At 49.6% G+C, this 24,507-nt stretch overlaps 1 protein-coding gene across 2 annotated transcripts in view; it reads right to left on the bottom strand.

Moving 5' to 3' along the window:
- Positions 1–24,507, bottom strand: part of GALNT7 (polypeptide N-acetylgalactosaminyltransferase 7) — a 94,614-nt gene that overhangs the window by 35,552 nt on the left and 34,555 nt on the right. For both annotated transcript variants that reach the window (XM_074355744.1, XM_074355745.1), the window contains exon 2: positions 10,844–11,307. In XM_074355744.1, the coding sequence (XP_074211845.1) occupies positions 10,844–11,307 (464 nt within the window). The remainder of the gene's footprint in view (positions 1–10,843; positions 11,308–24,507) is intronic.

Raw genomic sequence — 24,507 nt, 5'->3', positions numbered from 1 at the left:
TGGCCACGGTGCTCCTCACCCTCCCGCACTCGACGTAAAGCCGGTGCCACGCCCACCAAACGGCCTGGATGGAGGAGGAAGTCTTCCTTGATGAAGACGTGCTACTCGTATGAAATCTCGCCCTTGAGGACACGCTTTGTAGTCTTCCGTGAGACAGGAGGGAGGTGTGCACAAAGGACTTCCGCGCCCACCAAGTACAACTGTTGTCTCGAGGAAGAGCACTGTGCCACTGAGTCCCACGTGAAGTTGCCAAGTTCCTCATAAACGCCGTCGGTACCCGAAAGGACCCATGGAGGAACCACGGGCATCCAGACTTGGCTGTTCAGCATTTTCTCAAAACACAAATGACGGGAGTCTGACACTTCAAGGAAAGCAACTGACGTCCTTTGTTGCTGATGATAAAACTTGAGCTTTCCAGCAAAACTCAGAATCTCAGAATTATGACAGCATCCCAGGGGTTAAAGATATTTCTGATGAGACTGATGACACTATGAACAAATGGGGCTTTGCTATTGCTATTGTACTAGGAAACTGTTGATACTTGCACAATCTGCACTGCTCAGGAAACCGGTATTTTCTAGCTGACCAACACACGGTGCTACAACATCACGTAAGGTAGGGGACCCGTCCAAGGGCAAGACCGACAGACAACAGGGGAGTGAAAGGTCTTCTGCAGGATTCAGAGTCTACACGGTGACTACGTTGAAGACGCGCCCGCTTGTGTTTTGGTGTGGTGTGGAAGGATAGCCACAGTTACCTTCCACCCCCTCTTCCCAGTTCCGTGTCTGTGCGAAGCCAGGTTTTCTTCATATACTTCGTGCGGGCACAGACTGAATGCAGAACCCGGCTGTGTTCTGTAAGCCAGGTGTTACAGGAACTGGTAAAAATCCAGGATAAGTCCACTCTTATTAGACTTTTTTTTTGGGAGGGTAAATTCAGTTATTTTTCATAAAATATGTTCACATGGAATGGGGTTTATTATTATTAATTAAGTTAATAATTTAAAACTTCTGTTTTAAATTCAGTATAGTAAACTGTGATAGATATAGCCCACATAAACTACAGCTCCATAATTCGGGGCTCGCAATGTTTAAACATGTAAAGGGGTCTTGAGACCAAAAAGCTGAAGAACTGCTGGTCTAGAGGCTTTGAACATGCCAAGCTGTTCACCAGGTATGTTCCATGCTTCCCCTTCACATGACACGTTCTCATACCTGCTCTTCTATAACTAAGGTATGTTTCCACAACGACCCTGATGAGCACAATGTGAAACTATTTTCACAGGTTAATAATAGAAGCATTATCAATGTTTTTCTTGTTACTGCATAATTTCTCCCACAAGTATCAGTAATTCTCCTGGGTGGAAGCAAAGCGGATGGAAACAAGGGATTACTCAAGAGGAGAAATGAGTGGAATAACTTAGGATAAAGCTCAAATAAATATGCACCAAATTTGGGAAATGTCACTGGAGACCCCACTGACAAAGGCGGACTTAGATAAGAGATAAGGGTGGGGCCTTTTCATTTAAGTGGAAGAAAGGATGGCCCTCTGTTCCACACCCAGTACTTGTTATGTTTAAAAACAAGAGAGGAGATAGTGCGTTTCAGTGAACAATCACTGGACACTCTGATGGCCTGCAGTGATGTTGCCGGAGACCCGCCATGAAACCTGCCACCGCCAGTAACTGACTTCATTTCACCTGGGACCAGGGCTTCCTGTTTGGCTCATCCCACCAGTCCATGCTGACTGTCCCCGATAACGCTGTAAGTCCCATCTCTGCTTTTTCACTGGGTTCCACCCCCACTCCCCGCCCCGCCCCTCCAGCCAGCGTTACCTTTGATCGACCCCTTAGAGCAGCGATCACGAATCAGGGGAGACACTGCCCTACAGGGGACATAAGGCAAAGCATGGAGACATTCTGGGTTGTCACAGTTAGGGGTGGGGGTGGGGGTTGTGCTACGGGTATCTAGTGGGTAGATTCCAGAGACGCCGCTACATGTCCTGCAACGCACAGGGCGACACACAGGCAACGTGCAGGACAGCCACTGGCAAAGACCGTCCGCAGTGCGGAGACTGAGAACATCTGGCTTAGAAGCAGGAGAAAATTCTGCCATAATGAGATACAAAGCCTTTTGCCTTTTACCTTTTCCTAACTGTTTTCCTCTTCAGAAAAGCTAATGTGCTGTAATGTACTGTAACACAACCCCTGGCCATTAGTTTAGCGTCACTAGCAAGGCAACGTGGTGTAGAAGCTGGAGTTGGAATCCCACCAGTGCAACCTGCTAGTTGTGTGACCTTCAAGTCATCTGCCTCTCTGAGCTTTAGTTCCATCATCTACAAACATAGAGGGAAGAAATGTGCTGTTTCAGAACAGTTACGAGGAGTGGAGACACTGCCGGGCATACAGTGGGTGCTCAGTAAATGGACAAGCCTCCTCCCTGGCATTAACTGAACATCGTCGGTCTTCATTAGCTGCTGCAGCAGAGAAATAAGGAAGGAAGCACCATCACAGTGACAGCTGATCGAGGGGAAGTGGAAGGCAGGCTCGGACCTCATTTAAAGTGCCTGAGAAACATTTCCCCAAAACCACATAAGTAGGTGTAAACAAACACCCCAGGGCTGGAGCCCACGTTTGTGTCATTCCACGTGGACGGCACGTCCCCGCACCCCACCATCGCAGCCCGCCCTCTCCCCAGCCCCGCCAGCACCCAGGAGGCTGTGGGGACGGACACTCCACCCCCGGAACGGAAGGACCAGCCAGACCCTAAGCTGGCTGGTCTCACCCTCTGCTTAGAACAGACCCTTCTGTGTTTGAGGTAAGAACACCGGATGCCACTTCCCCAGTCAGCTGTGGTTCACACAGACTCAAAGGAAAGCTTCCAGGAAGAGCTTCCCGTCATCCTCCAGCCTCCCTCGCGCTCCCCAGATTCAGGAGAAACCCCCCGATGGCCTGCACCGAGCGTGTCCAGCTCTGGAGCGGGGACCTCCTGCCCCATGAAACATGAGGCCCCACGCGGGGCGGTCCGTCCTTCCTCAGAAGACTCTGCGGCCCCTGAGGGCACGGTCGTGCTTCTCCAGTGTCTCGGGCACGTGCAGCTGGAAGCTCCGGCCTTTCTCCAGAGGCTTTGTCCCGGTTCTGAGCTGCTCCTGGAACTTGCTGTTCTGGAGAAGACGCGGTTGGTTTTCTTTTGACTGAAGTGGCGATGAGCATTCCAGGATGAGTTACTAGGTCATCAGACGTGGGGGTCGCCTCCTGCATGTTAGCTCCACTTGGGAGAAGGGACGCTCCCCCAGGATTCCGGGGAGAGGAAGGCAAACCCACGGGCCAGTTCCCAGCGGTAAACTAAAAGGTATTACTGGATTTAAACTGTATTTTTGTATCATTTTACCTCACACGATTAGCTTGGCCTTTCTCCTTGTTAGCATGCTCACCTTTCATGCTGCAAAAGTGACAAGAATTCTGTATGTGATGTACCAAGTGCACTTTTTACACACTCAGCTCACAGTGAGCAAAGTGATCAACTTCCTTATAGTGCACTTAGAAAGTAGCACAACCAACCAGCCCTCTCACTTCCCCTACAGTCCCCACTTAAGAAGGACAAGGTGGGCTGCTGGTCCTGGCTTACAGCTCCTCCAAGGCCCTGCCTTCTCCCCTTGGAGTGGGAGCCATCACAACTGCCCCACTGTGCGGTCGGGCCCCCCAGACGGCTGTCCTGCTGCCCTCTGTCCGTCCCCTGCCCAGCCAGTCGCTGCCTCACACGACCGACCAACCTTCCCTCCTCATCGCAGAGCCCAGCTGATGGCTGTTCTAGTCTTTAGATCAGAACTGTGTCCACTCTGACAGCTTATCAAAGGGGTGATGAGGGGTGTGCTCCTCTGCTGGTTTCCCTCGTAACTGAAAGGCCAACCCGACATCAATTTCCCCAGTAACCGGTAAGTAACCTCGCTTTCCCCCCAGAGCGGAGACTCCTGCCCACCTGCCAGCCGGCCACACACGGCGTCACTCCAGACCTGGCTTCAGACACGTAAGCTCTCCAACCACCCATGAGCCACGGACGTCTCTGTCGCTGCCCTGGGCTCACTCTTCAGTCCTGAAGCCGGGCAGGTTCGGGGCCAGCAGACATGGGGTGCAGCCCAACCCCCATCGATGGAGGAGTGGAGGGAGGCGGCCCGAGACCCAGGCTGAGTGGGAGGAGGACGTGGTACCACCACTTGAAAGACGGTTTTCTCTTCCCCAGCAGACTTGCTGCTTCTCTGCAACCCCGGTCCTTGACCAGACAGAACCACCCACAGTGCCGCTCGTGAGGGCTCTGTCCTCTGGAATAGCTGCTGTGTTTCTACAATGGGGAGGGGGCTTCTCTTCCGTAAATGCTGGCTTACACGTGGCTTAATACCTAGCTTCAAGTGGATGATTTTGCTCTAATCCAGTGCCCACTGCTTGGCTTTGACTCCCTGCAATCTATGCCCTTCTGCTCTGATGCATACACACTTTTTCCCCCTGGAAAACCTTCTGTCTAGTAAAATCATGCATTTAAAAGAAAAGAAGAAAGAAAGAAAAATAAGATGTAAAGGAACAATAGGGCTAGGACCAGACCACTGAATACCTAGGGACCTTGGGGGCCAGAGCCTGAGGAAACCCAAATCAATCCATCAGTTAAAGTCCCCACCGACGTGTACTTTCATCACAGCCCATCCTTTGCGTCCTCGCAGGCTTTAAACCCAGGGCCTCGCGTTCTCCTTTCGTAGGTCCCAGGAGACATTCTCTTCCAGGGCAGGGCAGCGACACCAGGACTAAAAGGTGGTCCCGAGCAGCCTTCCTCCTCCGTCACACTCCTCGTGTCTTCTGGGATGCCCTGCGGTCCGCACGGCCCAGCACAGGGCAGCGGGGCCATCCTGAAGCCACCACCCCATTTCTGGTGCTAGAGAGAAATACTTTCTTTTCCAGGTGTTCATAAATACATTGTCACTCTGACTGCAGGAAACCGTGCCGGACCATTTCCACACATCACCACGCAGCAGGAAATGGAGGACCCCCAGGCCCACTTCCCTGTTTACCAAACACACAGGGGCCAGAACGCACATGGAGACACATCAAGGGAACAGGCGACAGTTTCACCTCTTCTCTCCCAATCTGGACCCCTTCTATTTCTTTTTCTTGTCTGACTGCTATGGCTAGGACTTCCAATAGTATGTTGAACAGGAGTGGTGAGGGTGGGCTTGTCTCGTTCCCGGATTTCAGCAGAAAGGCTTTCAACTTTTCACTGTTGAGTATTATGCTGGCTGTGGGTTTGCCATAAACAGCTTTTATTTTGTGGAGATATGTTCCCTCCATACCACTTTGCTAGGAATTTTTATCATAAATGGGTGCTGAACAAGGGAACAGGTGAATCTGACGGTCCGGTGGCTAAATCCATGGGGTGGAGGCCAACCTCTGAGAGAATGGCCAGTATCTGACACCCACGGGCACCGCGGCAGGCCAGGGGCTGTCTGCTGAGGGATGGACGACCTTTGTCAGAGCGCAGTGACCCAACACTCTGAAATGACCATCAGCTCCAAAACTCAGTGCTCCGGCAGAAGAGGGTACCACCCCCCCATCCCCGTGTCAGGGCTCCCGATGGGTGGAAAATGCACCCCGGAGAGAAAAGAGAGTCAAGGTCTCCCTGAGGCCGTCTGTCACCGGGGAGGGATGTGACAGGGCCCCCAGCGGTCCCTCTGTGGATATTTTTTCTAAGTAGTTTCCAGGGAACTTACTCTAAATTCCTGGTTGGGGATGGAGGGCTGTGAAAAAAACAAAACAAGCAACCTGAGTTTATCATTTTTATCAGGCAAAACTTGTACTTTTGTACAAGGTGGTGGGGGTGTGGGGAACACAAAGCTACGTCCCTTTTAATAAGAGAGCGGGAGGGACCTCCTTAACCAGCCCGGGTCTCATCAGTGGAGGAAGGCCCCCACCAAGGCAGTGAGCACCCTGGCACGCCCCCCAGGGGCTGGGGGCTCAGGGTTGCTGCTGCCCTGCTAACAGTGGCCTCCAGCAATAGGGGACCTCTATTTCCAGTTTCTGTGCAAGCTGGGCTGACCTGAGTTACCCTGATTGCTACAATAATTCCAGTCTGGCTATGTCCCCTTTGGGCAGCCAGGACCTTAAACAGAAATCAGCTGTGCCCCCATCACTGAGAAAAGTCCGAAGTGCAACCAACGTGTGTGGTGTTCAGATGTGTGTGTTCAGAAGAGAAAGAAGAAAAGAAAGTAGGCATCAGAACACTATTTTTTAAAGTTAATCTGGAAAAGCCTCTGAACGCACAAAAAGTGGCTTCTGAGAGTAAAAATTTTCTGGCTTAGGAGTACTTTTTGGACATAAAGGCAGCAGCACATCCATCGCGGGTCACCTGGAACCAACTCCACACGTGCTTCCTGCGGACAAGCACTAATGCTGCCAAACTGTAGTTTGAAAAGTAAGACATACTTTGGGTGAAATCTAAGAGAAAAGGGTGGCGTGTTAGTGACGGCGGTCCCTGTCGTTTGGATGGGGTCGCACAGAACCACCACGCAGCGTGACAACAGAAACTGGGACAAAGTACTGGAGCATGTGATTCACATAGACAGGTGTGTGTATGATTTATAGATTATTCTAATAACGTGTTTTAACCTCTTCCGAGCTGCTTTCTGCTTTTAGTCAGTGCTTAACTGAACTGGGTCATGATGTACAGAAACTGAAATCAGACAAAGAACTCTACAGCATGTTTTGAAAATAGCAACGATTTGATAAGTGCCAGCATTGTACTGTCAACAAAGGAACCAAGGAGAGCCTTCACTGTCGGCAGGGAATGAGAAAGCTCGCGACCACAGTTACCTAAAATAAGAGTATAAGTACCCGTGTTTTGGTAACCAAGGAGAATTATCTAGTGTATAAGGCATGAATGTCAATGTAAGATATATTAAAAAAAAAACAATTCAATTTCCCACAGACAAGCTTAACAAAGTTAGTAACAATTAATCACACTAACATCTGCACAGCTCTCAGGGTTCCCAGCACTTTAACATCCATTGTTTCGCTCTGTCAGTGCAACGGGGCTGGCGTTCTGCACAACAGAAACGGAGCCGGAGTGCAGGGAGGAGGGCAGGTCAGACAGTCAAATGAGATGAATTTGCTCAACAAGTCAAAATATTGAATTCATTTGTCTGAAACAAAATGGCTGGGACTGTATCCCCTGACTGTCTGCCTTCTTGGGCAGAAAAAGGGCGAGAGTAATTTCCATGTATTTGCATCAGAAGTCAGTTCACAGCAAAGGAAGTGAAATCCCAGACTTTATCAGAGGAAAATCTAACATGTCGACAGACAGCACGTCCCACAGCCGGGCCGGGAGGGACTGGGCTGGGGCCAGAAAGGCGGGTCTGGGGACAGAGCTGGTGCTCCGGATGGAGCAGCCGGTCCTGTTCTGACCCCCACCTGGTCACCGGCGTCCTCTTTTCTGTCCCTGTGCCTCGAAGCCCTGTACTGATGGCTGGGTCCTCCTGCCCCTCCATCAGTGCTCAGACTCCCGTTCCTCCTCTCCCTGGGTCTCCTTCTCTAGGTCCTGCCGTCCTCTCTTGAGTTCCTACTGTAACGCTAGGACCCCTCTGCCAGCTCAGGTTCTGTTTATAATTCCTTGGTGGGGCCTCTCTGGCTGCCGCGTTCAGGGCAGGCTTGGTGAAGGATGCTGTGGGCACGCAGACATGGCCCTCTGTCTCCTACACACTTCCCGACCCAGGTCAGCCACACCTGCTTTCCTCCGAGTCCACGCTGACCGCCACCTCTTCCACATGAGCCGCCTCTTCCCAGGACACGTCCTCACCCTGAGGACAGGGCCAGTGTTCCCTCCCCAAGCCCCCTGACTCCCCTGTGACCCGGCGTGGCCCCTCTCCTCTGTCCCATGTTGTGTTGCCCCGCTTTTCCTCTGGCTCTGCTGTCACGGTCACCTTGCCCTCCTCCCGGGGGAGCCCGAGAGCCCCTGAGGGCAGGGCCAGCGCAGTGCCCTGCTTATTGGAGACACTCAACATCTGCTGAACTGTGAAGAAAATCATGTTTTTATAGAGCGAGTAAGTGTGAAGGCCGGTGAGGTCGCTGTTGGCTTTAAGAGAGAAGCAGGCCCCTAGTCCACTCTGGACACTGTCCCTCACTCTTTACCAGCGACCACTCAGCCAGGGAACGTTGCCCAAAGCTGTGGCGTCCGTGAGCCCGAGTCACTCGGGCAGCTGGGCGGCTCTGTCCTGCTTCTCGGGCAGGGCACACCCATCTGCAGAGATGGAACAGCCACCAGGACGGACTCCTTACCCACGGTGTCAGAGGTCACAGCTGACAAACAGCCCGAAGCTGGGTTTCTAAGCCGGGCAGGTGGCTCGTTTATACGTGTGACAGAGGGAAGACTGCAGGGCCGGCAAGGCCCGTGGGCCACAGCTGCAGAAATCCCGTGACACCACACCAGCCCCCGTGGGCTCCGGGGAGGATGAGCGGGAGGGAGGGCGTGTGTGATGCGGACGCGCTGGGTGACTTCGGTCCGCAGCCAGTAAGGGCTGAGAAGCGCTGCTCTGCACGGGAGGCCGGATGCAGAACTCAGCAGTGCGTTATCTGCTGCTGCCCTTTTTATTTCAGAGAAAATTCTTCTGACTGGCCACATTCTAACGTATGAGTAACTCCACTGAGACATTATTTACGGCTCCACACTGAATTTTGAAGGATTCACAGAGGAATGAAGTTTATCCCATTGTTTAGAAAGTGTGAGGAAGAATCAAGCTGAAAAAATAATGTGGATTCAGTTAAAAAAAGTCCCTGGGAGTTACTATGTTTGAATATTTTGACTATTAAAAACAAAGTTTTCTCACTGGCATGGAATTTTGAAAACGGGCTTAGGAGCATCTGCTAAGACAGACCCGGCCCTTCCACTCAACTGGGGACACGGTCCTCACAGGAACCACACACAAATCACGCCGCAACCCTGCGTCCAAGTGTGGCTCCGGTTAGGCTCCAGGAAAGAACTCGGGGATGACGGCCTGTGCTGGGCGTGGCCGGAGGGAGGAGGGAAGGTAGACGAGAGGAAAGAAAAGAAGGGAGGGAGGGGACGCAGGGAGGAGAGAGAGCCTGGAAGGGAGACAGACGCTGGAGAGCAGGACCCAGAGAAAGACGGGACCTTCAAGGGCAACTGGCGGTTCTGAAATGACCAAGGTGACGAAGCCTCTGCCCTTGGGGGCGTCACCAGGAGGGGCAGGTCGGGGCAGACACCGCCACGTGGGGCATCCGCACTTTCCATAGAGCAGCGAAGGACCCCAGTGTTCAACAGTAACAGAAACATTCAGGGGTAGATGCGTTGTGACCTGAAGAAAGCGCCACAGCAATTAAAAAACAAAAGCCATTGATACTTAAGTTTCTAACCACCAGACTTCAGTCTGTTATGTCCTTTAATTGCAGTGCCCATCCTGGGGGCAGGTATTGTCAGACCCACTTTATGGACCGGATAACTGAGGGTTGCGAGGGCAGGGAGCTGGTATACGATCCCCGAACCCCCCAGACTCCTTCATTCATTCATTCTCTCAACAGAGGTTTACCCCTGGGTCCTGCCGAGCCCCCAGGTCCCAGGTACGGGAAGTAACTGGGGAAGGAAACAAAGTCCTTGCAATTAGGACCTCATCATCTGGTACGAAAGAGAGTCAATCAACAGCCAACCAAAGCAACACCTAATTACAGAGCTTGAGAGACCCCATGAATGAAACGGCCAGAGAGCCGTCACAGAAGATGAAGCGGGCTGTCCCCACATTCGCCAGCACGGGGAGGGCCTGGCTGGGCCCGAAGGCTGCGGGGATGAACTGCTCCCAGGTCCTTCCTCTTCACCCCCTGCGGTGTCTTCACCAGCTTGGTTCTCCACCCTCACTCTTCCTACTCTCTCTGCATGTTTCATTCACTCTTAGCTGCCAATGGATGAATGTCCAGAGACTCCTGAGCTGCCCTGTCTCAGTCCCGAATTTTACTCAGTGGTCATGCAGGACGCTGCTGGGGTCTGTGTGCACGTGCATGTGCGCGTGCTGCGTTCCCCTTTTAAAATGAGGACCGTGTGAACCGTGCACCAGCAGGATCCCACCCGCAAAGCTCTCCAGCGGCAGGGCGTGAACCCTGCACACACACTAAGGGAAGCTGCTCAGGTCCTATGGGGAGAATCGGTTACTGAATAAACTGGAAGAGAAAAGCTCTGAGTTCATTCAGTAATCACTGTCTGCCAGAAGTCAGGGGTTGGAAATCCTTGGCTTTAAGTCACACGACACAAAAGTAACTTGAACATGGAGTGAGGGGGGCACGGCTTTATCCGCCGGAGGGAGCCTTCTGCACCTCCTGGGGGGTGTCGGTGCCCAGCTCGGTGCAGAGGGTACGTAAGGAGACAAGCGTCCAGTTAGTGACGTGAGCACCCTGGGCTGCGCTCCTGTCTGCTATCTTTCCCGACAAGACAAGGAGCTTGGTCCAGGGGGAAAAGCAACACAGCAGGAAGATTTTGTTTTTAAAACACTGCCAGCTGGTAGCTGATTCACACCCTGGTACAAGCCCGTGTTCTCGCTGTGGGTCGAGAACAAAATGCTCAGACCGGTGCCAGTCTGAGCAGCACTGGTGTGGAGGACCCAGGAATTATACACGCCCCACCCTCAAGAGAGTAACGTTAAGGGGGACGTCTCCTCTTTCTGGCCATTTTGTGCACCAAAGAACCTCTCATCCCCTTGCAGTAAAGACACAGATTTTTTTTTTGCATTCCAACAATCTAACTAGGTCTAAATCCCCATCAAACCACCGTGCCCCCAGTTTAGAAAGAGAAGGAAGTGTGCTTACTCTTCTTGGCGTAAGTCGTTGACGCTGCGGTCCAGCGAGATCATGTCACTTGCCACCATGTTAAATCCAAACTCTTTAATGCTGGCTTGAACTGCATGTTTGAATTCTGGTCCCAAAACCAAGGGCTGGGCTTTCTCTCCAGGGCCACCAACCACTCCGTGAGGCTCAGGCTCTTTGGGTTCAAAGTTACCGAGGACGCCTGGGCGGAGGACAGGATCCCGGTAGGTGAGCGTCTGAGGCTTAAACGTGAGGTACTGTCTCTGCATGACGTCCCTCTGGTTGTCCCCTCCCCCAGCGCGGCGCTCCTGCTCCGGTCCGGCCTTGTTTTTCCTTCTAATAGACTCCAAGTCCACTTCTACGCCTTCGACATGAGGCCAGGGCACGACGGGCTTGAATCTGTCCTCCCCGAGAGCGAGTCCATTGCCTCCTCGGTCGGGCAGGGGGTTATTGACAGCTCTGTCTTCCTACACAAAAGGGAGGGGATACACAGTGAGAAGGTGAAGGCAACCACAGCAGAATTCACGACAACAATGTGCACATTTTAAAAAGGGCTGAGGCAACAGTCTGACAGCTGGAACCGTGAAACAGGATCAGGCCCTGAGTCAGGACCTCCCCTTAGAAGGGCCCTTTCGCGGGAAGGATGGGGCACCAAGAAAGAAACTATTTCCTGGCCTCACGACTCCAAGATAAACAGGTGGCTGTCTTTTTTACCTCTCCCCTTATGAACAGAACGCCCTATCAAAGACCCCTTAATAAAGCACATTGTTATTATGGGTCAGAGCAAGGAGGTTCTAGGACCTTTGATTAAAACGGACCCTTAATAGGTCATGGTGTCCGACGCGGCATTCGCACTTGTCTGGTGCACAACAAACATGACTCTCGTCAGGAACGCAGCCACGCGGTGGCAGTGGTGCTAGACGTCACCCATCACTAGGCTGGCTTCGGGCCCCTAACGGCAGGGTATCAGGGCTGGGATGTGCACTCAGCCTTCCTGATTCAACACCTTCTGCTCAGTAAGAGTTTGGCTGAATTCAGAACTATAAAAAAAAAAAGCTCTAATGACTGTCACCAAGTCAGCGGGGGCTTTTAAACCACACCCAAGACCTAGCCGGCCCCACTCCAGAGGTCGCCCAGCGGAAATGGACTTGCCCGTGAGGATATTACATCGAGGCTGCCTTTTCTGTCTGGGTGCTGCCCCTCCCTTAAGCAGACCTTTCCAACAGAAATCCCAAGTGCTTCTGATTCTGGGGCATATATGTGAAGTTTCTGCTCAGTCAGTCCCATTCTGGGCACAGAGCCGGATTTCTCAACGTGAGCCTCACCTCCAAGGCTTTAACAAAACACTGATGTCCGCGTCCCACCCCTCAGACACCGGGATTTGATTGGTCAGGGCAGCCAGAGTTTCGAAAGCCCCCCAGGTGATTTCAGTGTGCATCGGGCTCAAGCTCCCCCCTGCCCCCCCCCCCCCGCCTTGAAGGGAGTGCAGTCTGCCAGAACCAGACCAGGAGGCTGCAGGTGTGCGCGGCGGGGACCAGGAGAGGAAGGCGGAAGGCAGAACCCAGAACCCAGAACCCAGAACCGGCTACCTGGCCTGTCCCGCCCCTCACACCAACATCACCTGATTCCTTAATAGATTCGTGACAGCATCAGTACCATCCGACCAACATTTTTTTACAGTGTTAGAGCTATAAAAGTAAAGACAAAAACTTTAAAGAGGGAGGAGGGTATGGCTGAGTGGTATAGTGGGTGCTTAGCATGCATGAGGTCCTGGTTCAATCCTCAGTGCCTCCATTTAAAACACACACACACACACACACACACACACACTTTAAAGAGCACAAGAGTAAGGCTCCAGGTATGATGCTGGCCTGCAGGTTGCTGTCTGCTGGTAGTTTAGAGAATGAAGGGCAAGCTTTCCACCTTCCCTTCTGCAGAGGCACTCAGAGCCAGCACTTTGCTGTGAGTCTTTTTAGAGACAGAACATGCATGTATCAACACTGGTAGAAACATACACCTGTATGCACAATAACAGATTTTTTTCCTAAACGTGGGACATAGATGTTTAACTGACTCATTATTAATTAATATTAATAAAGGAACTGTAAGATGTTATAACCTGTAAGGTGAATCGAAAGAACACAAATACATAAACATCAAGAATACTGCAAAGAATTTACAGGTAGATGCCAAACTGGTGAAACTGGTCAATACCCAGAGTGCAATAACTGGTTGCTTTCCACAGCACACGGTCTCCATTCCCGCAGAATGGAGACTCTCTGGTTACTGTCAGTTTTCCATCATTTACGGGATGGTAAAATAGCTCAGAGATAATGAAAGGGCGAGACAACCTGGAAGGCTGAGTCAGATAATGTACCCAGTAATCTTCTGGGTCCATTTCAAAGTTTTTCCACAGTTTTCCTCCTGTAACACAAAACTAAAGAGCAAATACTGTGCTCAGCCCGACCGTGTCAGTGTGATGCCTTCTTCAGGCACGTGTCACAGGTGGGGGAGCCTCTGCTCAGGCTTCTGACCATCACACACCTGGGTAGCGGGGACCACGCTGAAGCCTAGCCTGTGAGCCCCACCGGGGGCCAGGGTGGCCTCGCCAGAGACCTGGTTTCAGGCAGCTGCTCCTGGGAAGTCACCCAGCCTAAGGAGAGGCCGCCAAGCACAACTCTGCTGCAGAGAGGGGGGCCCCGAAGGGAGGGGAGATTCTCGGGATGGGAAAAGTGTCCGTTTCTCCAGTTTGTCTCCTGGCTCTTTCCAAAATCACACCCACTCACGGCGGTGTTGTAAGCAAATTAAAACAGAGAAGTCATGAAAACCTCCAAGATACTGGACTCCAGCTGCTGACGCTGAGCCAGGTACACCGCAACAAGGGAACGAGCCGCTGGCACGTCGTCCGACTGACTCAGCTTTCTGGGTCTCAGCCTCTCGCCTCAGGGCTCCCGTGGGCGGCTCACTGGGGAGGCGGAGACGGAGGGGCGGGACACGTCGGGAAACACGGACAAGGAGACTGAACGGGTCATCAGACGTCAACACCCAAACCAGAGCACCCACAGTGGCGCCCAACGTCCCACCGGGGAAACTGCTTATCGGGAGGACGAGGACTGTGACGGCACGTGAAATCAAGGTGCCCAAACTGTGAGACACACGCTGTGGTTCAGGCTGGCCAGTGCTGACATAAGACTCGCGAATTTAAATATTCCTCGAATCCACTGGCCTCAACAGGAGAATGTTTAACGGATTCAAACTTCATGCTTATCTTACTCCAGAAGTAGTTTGGATCTTTGCCTTGTCTGACCTTTCACTCTTGCTGTTCTCCGCAGATCTGTCAGGAGTCCACCTGCCGCCCCGCCCTCGCCCGGGCCACCTCCTCCTCCTCCAGGTGACGTGCCCAGGTCCCCGTGGGCCAGCCTGCGTCCATCTCCTCAGCCCACCACACTGCCCACCTCCCCGCCTCAGTCAACGAATCCCTGAACACTTCTACTTGAAGCAACTTGGCACCTGATGTAAGATGCCCCGGAATGAACACACCACTCACCCTGCCCCACATACCTGCTTCCCCACCTCAGGGACCGGAGTCCATCAGCCAACTCATCAAACACACAGCAACACGTGATCCGAGCCTCTCGCTCTGACGTCTGACTCCTGCCAACTCTCTGCCTGTGCAGCTCCTGAGTCTGACACCTGTCCCCACGCCTTCATGGCCACCCTCTCGTCCCAGTCGGACGACAGGGACAGCTGCCAACTCTGTGTTGTAAGGGCTTCACATGTACTAACTAATTTCACCCCACGGACCACCACCCCTAATTTACAGACAGAACAGCTGACGGGGGAATCGCTAAACGTCAGGACCAGCTGGCAGAAGGGCTGACAGGCGAGTCCAGGCGGCGCCCAGGCTCTGACCCCACGGCGCTCGCCCCGGCACGGGCACTGCTCCCCACCATCTCTCAGCGCAGCAGCCACGGTGACGTCTCCAAACTTCAAGCATCAGCTGTCCCTGCCCCTGCTTCCAGGTTCCAGGCCGGGTCTTTCCCCGCAGGAGAGCTGCCACCCCTTCCCGGGGTCCCTCAGGCTTTGCAGGCTCCTGCCTGCGCGCACCTGCCCACCGCCCCCGGGGCTGGAGTCAGCGCGCCCTCCTGTGAACGGGCAAGCCATGGAGACCGCAGGCTTGGGGACCGCAGGACATCTGGTACAGGTACTAGCGTCCACGTTACGGCGCAAAAGCAGCCAGAGACGCGCACAGGTGAGCAAGTGTGGCTGTGTCCCAGTAAAACCATCTACAAAGACAGGCGGGGGGGGGACCCCGACCCCCACACCAGACTGCGAGTTCTGGGAGAGGGCAGGGGCCGTGTCTCTCGGATGCACAGCTGCATTCCCAGTGCTCGTGCTGTAGCGCAGCCCTCAGTAAATACCTGCTGAAGAAATGCGTGGATCCTAAATTTCTGCCTGGGTTGTGAGAGAGACTCTGGGGAGAAAAGGGAGAGACTGGGGGACGCGGACAGGGAGAGGGGCTTGCTCAGAGGGAACCCTTCTGGCAGGACTTCATGCACTCAGCAAGAGACGAGACATAACTTTATATTCTCTGCAGTTTGTCCTCAGAGTGATGCTACAGGATAGGCAGCAGAAAAGTTGAATTTGCTCACTTCTCAAAGCCTGCGTGTCATGAAGTCTGAAGGTAAAACCAAACGTGAGAATTGTCTGTCTAAACCCAAGTCAACTAAGAATAATCGCATCAGATCTTAACGTCGTATGATCCAAAGGCTGGCTGTAGAGTAGTGTAAAACTCAACTCCCCCAAGAGGGGAACCACAGCCTCCCTCTTCCTGAGAGGGAGTGAGAACCAGCGGCCGCCTCTGCGACTCACTGGTGCTAAGATACCTTCTTAAGCACCGGCTGATTTACTTCACAGTCAAAATCAATGAATCATTATTGACTAGAAATGGAAACCAGAATCGGTGGATCATCTTCTAAGAGGGGTATGTTCATAAAGGTGGAAAGGTACTGAAAAATCCAGTCACTTATCTCCAGATGGAAATACGGGGCTATGAGAAATCAGATGGGGAGGCTCGCTTCACCTCTGACAGTTTACAAAGTTTCCCTTCGCCTCCAAATCGCCCTTATGCATGGTATTTCCCAAGACGGTCACTGCTTGGTAGAAATAATATGAATACAAAGGAATTTAGAGCAAATGAAAGTCATACAGGTGTGGGTTTGAAATTAGAGGTGAACCACAGACAACCAAGCCCGCAAGGATGAGCTTCTGCGGTAACACTATCTCTGGAGAAACCAGCTTTGCGTTGGGAAGTGGCTGCTGCTAACAACTGCCCACGACCTGGCTGTCATTCTGCATGAGCCACAGAACTTACAACGTTAACAGGTCAGATTTAACTCTACAATTTAAAAACCCTCTTGATAAAAATATTCTTTAATTAGAAAAATCACACCCACGTCCTTTCTCCATCTGCACTCACTCACCCACCCAGAAGGAGCAGAAGAAATGGACCAGGAGAGCAGGGGCAGTAGGGGGTAGGTGGTAAAAACAGATGCCGAAGTTCAGAAGAAACACGGGGTTCCGTCAGGCCCCCCCAGGACGGCTGTCCTCCTGCTCTCCGTCCATCCCCTGCCTGGCCAGTCCCGGCCTCACACACACATGACGCACAGGACTTACCTGCCCTCTTCATCGCAGAGCATAATCAGTAAATGCCTGCGTTCCTGCCCGGCTAGCTCTAATCTTTAGATCCGCTATGACAGTTGATCAGAGGGGTGGTGAGGGGTGCGCTCCTCTGCTGGTTTCCTTGGTAACCGATGAGGTTGACTACCCCTGTAACTGGTGACCTCCCTCTCCTCCTGGTAGCAAAGCGGCTGCCGCGTCCTGCCTGCTGTCTGCCGCACACAGTGGGTGTCACTCCAGGACCCTGCTTTGGATGTGTAAGATCCCCTGTCCAGTAAACCGCTGGTCTTTGTCCCCATCTCCGGGCTCTTCCCTCAGTCTTGAGGCAAGGGCCCTGCAGACCCGCAGGGCACAGCCACACGGGGCGTGCCTGCAGGCTGGGCGTTCCCGGACTGTCCCCAGCATGTGGCAGGATGTGGGTAGCGGGTGGGTGCTCCGGCCCCAGCACCCTGGTTTCTCTCTGGTTAGCGTGAGCTGGATTCTGAGCTGACCCATCCCCGCTGACATCCTGTGCTGGAGGAAGACCACCCACTCTTGCTCCTTTCCGGGGACTGAGAGTTGACTGCATGGGGTGTCGGCGGCCCATGGGAGTGGGGGACTCGGGGTCAAGTAGTTTGTGCTAAATCAGGGCTTAAAATGGATGCCCCTCAAGATGAAACAGACTTTGCCAGCCCTTGAATACATAGGATGTCCCCCATTATGGAAAAGGACCCTATGCAAGTACATTTTAAGACCAACGGCAATGCTTCTGTTTGCAAGTAAGGCAGAACTGAAAATGGAGAAGGATGTGGCTTATCGGTGAGAAAAAGCATGACCTTCTGATAGAATTATCTTCTGAAAGACAGAGTGACTCAAGACGGATGCCTAGTCTCTTACTTTTTTAAGTACCAGGCCAGGATACAAACCAGGAGGGCACAGAATGGAGAGAGCAGCACAGCTGACGTTGCAGTGACCGCGGGAAAACCCAGGGCAGCACCCCTGCCCTGCGCATGACAGCTGGTGGGCAACCGCCAGCTCAGGCTGCCACGCCGTAAGCCAGCAGGACCCAGACTTACTCTAGGGATGGCACAGTGCGGCCCCGGCATGTCCAGAGCTGCCTGCCAGTCACAGTGGGTGACCCCAAGGCAGCCACCGTCACCAAGGGGAAACACAGCGCTGCAGTATTAACCACTTACTGGAAAGATTTTTTTTTACCACGTTCATAAGGGGCATTTTGAGTCAATTAAATGCTGCTTCTTAACCAAATAAGCAAAATATAAGGTATGGCACATAATACAGACCTATCCTGCACTACTGTGAGTGATACTCAAACAGTTGTCTTCCTAAAAAGTGTCCGCATCACATTTTTCAACGTTCACTCATCTTAATAATAGTGAGATTTCCATCATAAAAGAGCCTTCCATAAGCCTCACAGTTGTGTGCTAGTCGAGACTTGGAGACTTGGATTTTGGTGCCCATCCTCAAAGAAGTGTCCACCTGCACCGATGTGATGGTTTTTCTGAAGATCCCCAGGCATCTTGTAGAATATTCGTGGTCAACCACAGAAAAGTCTAGATATAACAAATTTTAAGTCTTGGCCTCTTTTCCTCCACTTTATTTTTTGGGGGGAGGCAGGTAATTAGGTTTATTTTTTAATTTTTTAATGGAGGTGCTGGGGATTGAACCCAGGACCTCGTACTTACTAAGCATGTGCTCTACCACTGGGCTATACCCTGCCCGCAGCTCTTCCCCTCCACTTTAAACACAATTTTTTACCCATCATTAGAATGAGACTAGATAAATTTGTGATTTGCCTGACTTAAATAATGAAAAACTAAATGTCCTGAAAATACTACATACTCAGGAGTGAAGTACCCACTATTTCTGGGCAATCAACTATCTGAATTATCAAAGATAACCTCAGGAAGGTCATCTAAAATCATCTACATTTTCTGATGCCTGGAATAGGCTCCTGGTCCATCCCAGTCAAGCATCCTTCAGGCCACTCCCTCCAGAGGCCGCGAGCTCCCTTTCTAAGGAGAAGGCGCAGGCAAGCACTTTAGTCCAGCTGCTTCTAATCCACTCAAGGCCTTTCCTCCAGTAAACAATGAAACCTGGATGCCTGGAGTGGGAACCTCTGATCCCTTCCAGCATTTAACCTCATCTAAGGAATGAGATGAGAGTTAAGCAGGTTTATTCCCACCACTATTTATACAAATATTGAAACATCAGCTTTGTATGTTCCATCTTTGGATAATAATTATGCACTGATGGTATCCCAAGTTATAAATTAGCCAGTGTCCAGTTTCCGCGGTCATCTCTGTTTCAAGCAAATACTTCTGTACATTTCTGATATTTAACATCACTCACTGCTGGACATTATATGTGAGTTCACTTTTATTTTTATCTTTGTGGGAGGCACCTCTTCATTCAGGGTTTAGGGAAATCACTCTTCAACTGACAAGAAATATTACCTTTATCTCACCAGCACCCAAACTTAATGAACAAGCATGAATTTCTTCACCGGATATACATTTATTTAAAATGTTTCAGGGGGAGGGTGTAGCTCAGTGGTAGAGCGTATGCTCAGCATACATGAGGTCCTGGGTTCAATCCCCAGTACCTCCATTAAAATACTATTTCAGAGATGAGAGGTGATACTAAAAAAGAAAAAACCAAAAAAACCTGAAGTATAAAAAATATTTTAATTTTTAAATTTGACCTCTTTGAACTCTAGGTTACCCCAGTGATTAGGTTTAGTCTAAAAGTGGCTGACATGCATACGTAATAAAATCCATTACATTTTCTCAGAAACAGATAGTACAATTTAAAACAAACCTTAACCAAACTAAAGTGATCAAATTGGTTAAAATTATGATAAAATTTACTTTGTAAAAACTATGTCAATGCACTGCATTTTTTAAGGCATCAGGGTAACTGCAAAATCCTTAGTAATAAAAACTTTCAATTTTCAACATCTAAGTTAAAATTACAACTGGAAAGAGCGAGGTTTCCTACAAGATCCTTCTCTGTATTAATACTGTCATCTCGAATGTTCTATTCTGAAAATGTGATAATACCATTCAGCACCAGTGGTTCAAGCCAGCAGTTTTAAACTCAGGAACTGACCCCACATAACCTCCCCCTCTTCCCACAGGTCCGTGAATATTTCTACATATAGATACAAAGAAATGTGTGTGTGTGTGCGCGCACGCACACACACACACTTATATACCCACACTGCTCTTCCCAAACTGCCTTACGATCTGTTCACATCTTTCTCTCCAGTCAGACGAGGGCTCTTGGAGAATAGTTACGTGTGTGTGTAGACAGTAGGTGCCCAGTGCATGTTCCTTCAGGGACTGAGATATGGCGGAGAACATCCAGCGGCGGGCCACGTCCTCTGTTGTTACTTTGCTGGAACATAAAGGGGTTTTGCACCCACTGTCTGATGCCATTGCTACACTTGGTTTAAGACGACATTTTTGAGAATCCAAATGAGATTTGTTTTAGTTTGAGATCCAAACTAAAACATTACTTTCTCTACAAGTCTGAAATTTGAATAATCCTTTTTTTAGTTTCTTCTCTTCTTCAGATTTGAATAAATCATGTCTGCAAGTGAAATTTGTCACTTTGTTGAAAGTGAGCACTTTATTTAAACGTGAGAAAGTAAATCTGCCGGTGTTAGTCTTCGCCCTCTAGGCCAATTTGTCTTGCAAATAGCCTCCTGCTAAATTTGGTCGTTGTTTTAAAACAGAAATAAGACAGAGATTCTAAATCAGGTCAGAAAACTACCAGATAGTACCCAAGAGGGAATAAATTAAAAGAAGAAATGGGCAAATAAAGGACCAAAATACAGGTTAATGCCTACAATGGGAAAATAACAAATTGGTTATCCTTTTATAACAACTTTTGTGAGACTGTTTAATGGCCTAGATCAAAGCTATTATCACAGACAGCTAACCAAGAGGTCTATGAAACATGCAACTTCAACACACTCAGGAAACCCAAGTAGTTCTTATTTTTCATGCCTTAGCTCATTCACCGAGTCATATATGTATGGCACAGGCTTAAAACAGTATTTCTTATTGTGCGTATTTAATATACTAAATGTTTAGCTGATTTGAACTGAATTTTAGAATCAAGCGTTAAGTACTAAACAACTGATCAATAAATCATTCTGTGGTAGATTTCAAAAGGTGAAGAAGCTGTGTTTATCAAAGTTCATGCCATCATTTCAGAGCACAGATGTCAAGACGGGGCTGTAAATGCAAGGTACACCAATGTCACCTAAAAGCCCCACCTCCCACAGATAATAGAAGGCAGATCACAACACCTTTGAGAAATCATACAAGGATACAGTGGGTAGATTTTAACTCTCTTGGAAGCTAAGCAATTAATAAATTTTAAAAAGAAAGCCCCTAAGTGGCCCTTTCATTCTAAAGACAGCAGAATATTTTAATAAAATTGTCAACATGTTATAATAAACAGCATTATCCCCACAAAATGACCTGTCTGAAATAGTAAGAAAGATATTGGGGAAAGAGGAGGGAAAAACAAAAATGAAAGCAAGGCAAAGAGAGAAAGATGGTAAGATAAAATCTGTGAAGATTTTTAAATACATGAATAATTTATATCTGCATGTATATCATGGATGCACATGGAGAGAGGAAATACACATTTAAAAGCCAAATAGCTTAGTAGCATAGGATGTCAGAAATCCAGCCTGCTGAAGAGACCCTTCAAAGGAGCAATCACAGCATCCGTCGGGTGGAGAAGGAGGACCCAGGGAAGAGCTGACCTGGCGGAAAGTGAGGTCCCATCAGCTCCTCCTCCGCCCGCCCACCCTCTGCTGTGGAACGCTCCTCCAGCCCATGTCAGTCAACTTGACGTCCTCACCTGCAAAGTGCTAAGTAAGCCTCTCTCTTCACTCTCTCTTCCAGGTCATCTTTAAAATATTTTAAAAGAGCAATCCCATAGGTCCCCGGCCCACACACGGGTAAAACTTTATTTTTTTTTTTTTAAATCCAGAGACTTGCTTATTTCGTCGTATCCTTTGATTTTTGTTTCCAAAGTAACAACACACTTCATAATCTAACACCAGCCAAAGCCAGACAGACAGCTTAATTCCTAATTCTTCCCATCGGCAATCCCAGCGAAAGCACTTAATGATTTCCAAATCTTCCTGAAAACTTTGTGGGAAATTATGTCACCAACAGAACCATCAATAATTCTTAGGACTTAAGGGAAACATGTTACTGAGGGAGAGCAGAATGTGGTCAAATGCGGTACTCGTCTTGGGGGAGAGTGTTTGTAATACCCTTTTGAAAGCTGAGAAAGCGATGTCCTATTATCCCTCTAGGGGAGAAATTCTAGAACGAACACGGCACTCCCACGTGAAGGGTTACTACTTTCTGCAGCTGGACGTGCATAAAACAGCTTTTCCTCAAGTGCTTCCTTGCTTTGCCCTGAAGCCTGGCTTTCATAACAGCTCATAAAAAAAAAAGTATTTCAGCGTGAGGCTTTAGAACACATACATTTTGACTGGTATAAAATAATCTTCCTTCACAAAATCTGAAGAAAAATAAACAAATCACCTTAAGAAGAAAAAAAAAAAAAAACTCAACGTTTTCCAGGCAGAATTATCATGTTAAAAGTGTGGAAGGACAAGAAAGGCACTTGAGGAGGGTGTGACCGGGAAACATGACTTGTGGGAGGAGGAAACATACTCAGAGCCAATCAAGGTTACGCACGTAATAAACCTGACACGTTCCTGTTCAGCTCCAGCAGGCCTGATCTCCGGAGGGGGTGCTTGTCCCGAGTGTTACCTGGCATCCGGGTTAGGATTTGTACGCGTCATTAAAAGATAAAAGAATGGCCCTTCCATTTATCCAAATATTTATTGCAGGTCTGCTTCCGGCTGGGCACTCTGAAGTGCTCCGTGGTACCCAGTGGCCTGGCCTCTGGGGGTAGGGATGCCTTCAAAGGCTGTATCTTTGTTTTGACCACAGCAGATCCCCTGACGCCACTGCCCAGCATAGGACGGTGGTGGGATGGCTGGTAGGGAAGGACCAGGGGTGGGAGGTGGGGCTTGGCAGGAGCAGGAGATGCCGTGGACCCCACCTTGAGGAATCCAGCCTCTAGAAGACGGTGGAGGAGGATGAGGAGACCATCAACGAGGACCAGGACTGGCCCGCCGTGCAGGAGGAAAACCGAAATCACAGCGTGCAGCACAGGAGGGGCCGGCAGTGTGAACGCCGTTGGAGCCCAGGGAGGTGAGGGAGAGGTGGGTCAGCGAGAGCTGTCCCACCACGTCCCAGGGCCAGGAGCCCCGCAGGAGTGGGCAGAGCTGGGGGGAGGGGAGGTGTGGAAATGGCACAAGCACAAACAGACATCTGTGAACAGTCTGCCTGTTAAGGGGAGGGCAGACATGGAGAGATGGATGCAAGAAAATGGGGTGGAGTGAGGGGTTTTGGCTTGTTTTGTTTTTATTGGGAAAGCCCTGAACATTTTCATTTTTTTTCCTTTTTCAGTTTTATTTGGTAGAATTATTACAGTTCAACTGCACATACACATTACATTGCATGTAAATACATATATACAGTATACCACACTTTTTTTTGTTTACATACATGCACTGATCACTGTTTCTAAGAACAGCTTAGAGCTTTAGCTTTTTAAACTTACATAGTTATCAAAGGAATAAAGCCAACTACAAAATAAGAATCAAGAGAATGCGGTAATCCAGTCATAAAGGACAGTCACATGTGCTCACACATATTCAAGAAATCAATCGTCTTGGTTATAAATAAGTAGTTCATTTGTGTCCTTATTCTTATGGTTATTATGTTTTAGATTCCTCATATAAATGATGTCATATGGCATTTTTCTTTCCTGAACAGTAGTGATTACAGAGCAGGGGCAGTTGAATAAATCTGAATGGCACACCACCAAAGTAACTGCAATTAATTAATTAATGTCCTTGCATTTAAAAGAAAGTCCGATGAGCTGGATTTTAAAACTGGTACCTGCCTTTCACCTTTTCCAAAAAAGTTAAAATAACTGAGTAACTGTTTAATAGTTAAAACTACTGAAATATTATCGTTCTCAGTAAGTCAAATGCTAAGTATCTCCCAAGACTGAGTCTAGAAATTGCTATTTTAAAATGTAGTTTTGTGATTGCTATCAGCGGTTCCACAACTTCAATTAGTCTCGTAAAAAAATAATAATAATAACCTTCCCCAATTAAAAAAAAAAACAAAAAAAACCATGGCTTAAGACCTTAACAGGCAGCTCAGCAAAGAAGATCCACAGATGCAAGAAGCAGGTGAACAGATGCCACGTTATGCCATCAGGGAAATGCAGATGAAGACAACGAGATGCACCACACAGCTACAGGAGTGATCAGAACCCGGAGCACTGACAACACCGAATCCTGGTGAGGATGTGGAGCAACAGGAACGCGCATCCCTTGCTGGGAGAAGGCAAAATGGTGCAGCCACTTTGCAAGACGGCTTGGCAGCCTCTTACAGACCTTAACATTCTCGTACCGATACGACCCAGCAATCACTCCTTGGGATTTACCCAGGAGTTGAAAACTTATGTCCACACAAAAACCTGCACACGGACATTTTTACAGCGGTTTTGTTCATAACTGCCAAAACTTGGATGCTACAGAGATGTCCCTCAGTAGGTGAACGGATAAACTGACGCATCTCAACAATTCAGCGCTAAAAACAGACGAGCTGTCAAGCCACGAAGGGACAGGGAGGGCCCCCACAAGCATATTTCTAAGTGAAAGAAGCCGATCCGAAAAGGCTGTATCATGTGTGATTCTCTGGAAAAGGCAAAGCAACGGAGACAGTACAAAGATCAGCGGTTTACGTGGGTGAAAGGGGAGAGAGAGATGACTAAGCAGAGTACAGAGGGTTTCAGGACAGTGAACATCTTCGGTGTGACACTGTAATGGTCTCTATATAAATATATATAGTGGTTTATCTACATACATG

Source organism: Camelus bactrianus, chromosome 31 (genome assembly GCF_048773025.1).
Source record: "Camelus bactrianus isolate YW-2024 breed Bactrian camel chromosome 31, ASM4877302v1, whole genome shotgun sequence".
In the NCBI taxonomy this organism is placed as follows: domain Eukaryota; kingdom Metazoa; phylum Chordata; class Mammalia; order Artiodactyla; family Camelidae; genus Camelus; species Camelus bactrianus.
This window is presented reverse-complemented; position numbering and strand designations above follow the sequence as displayed.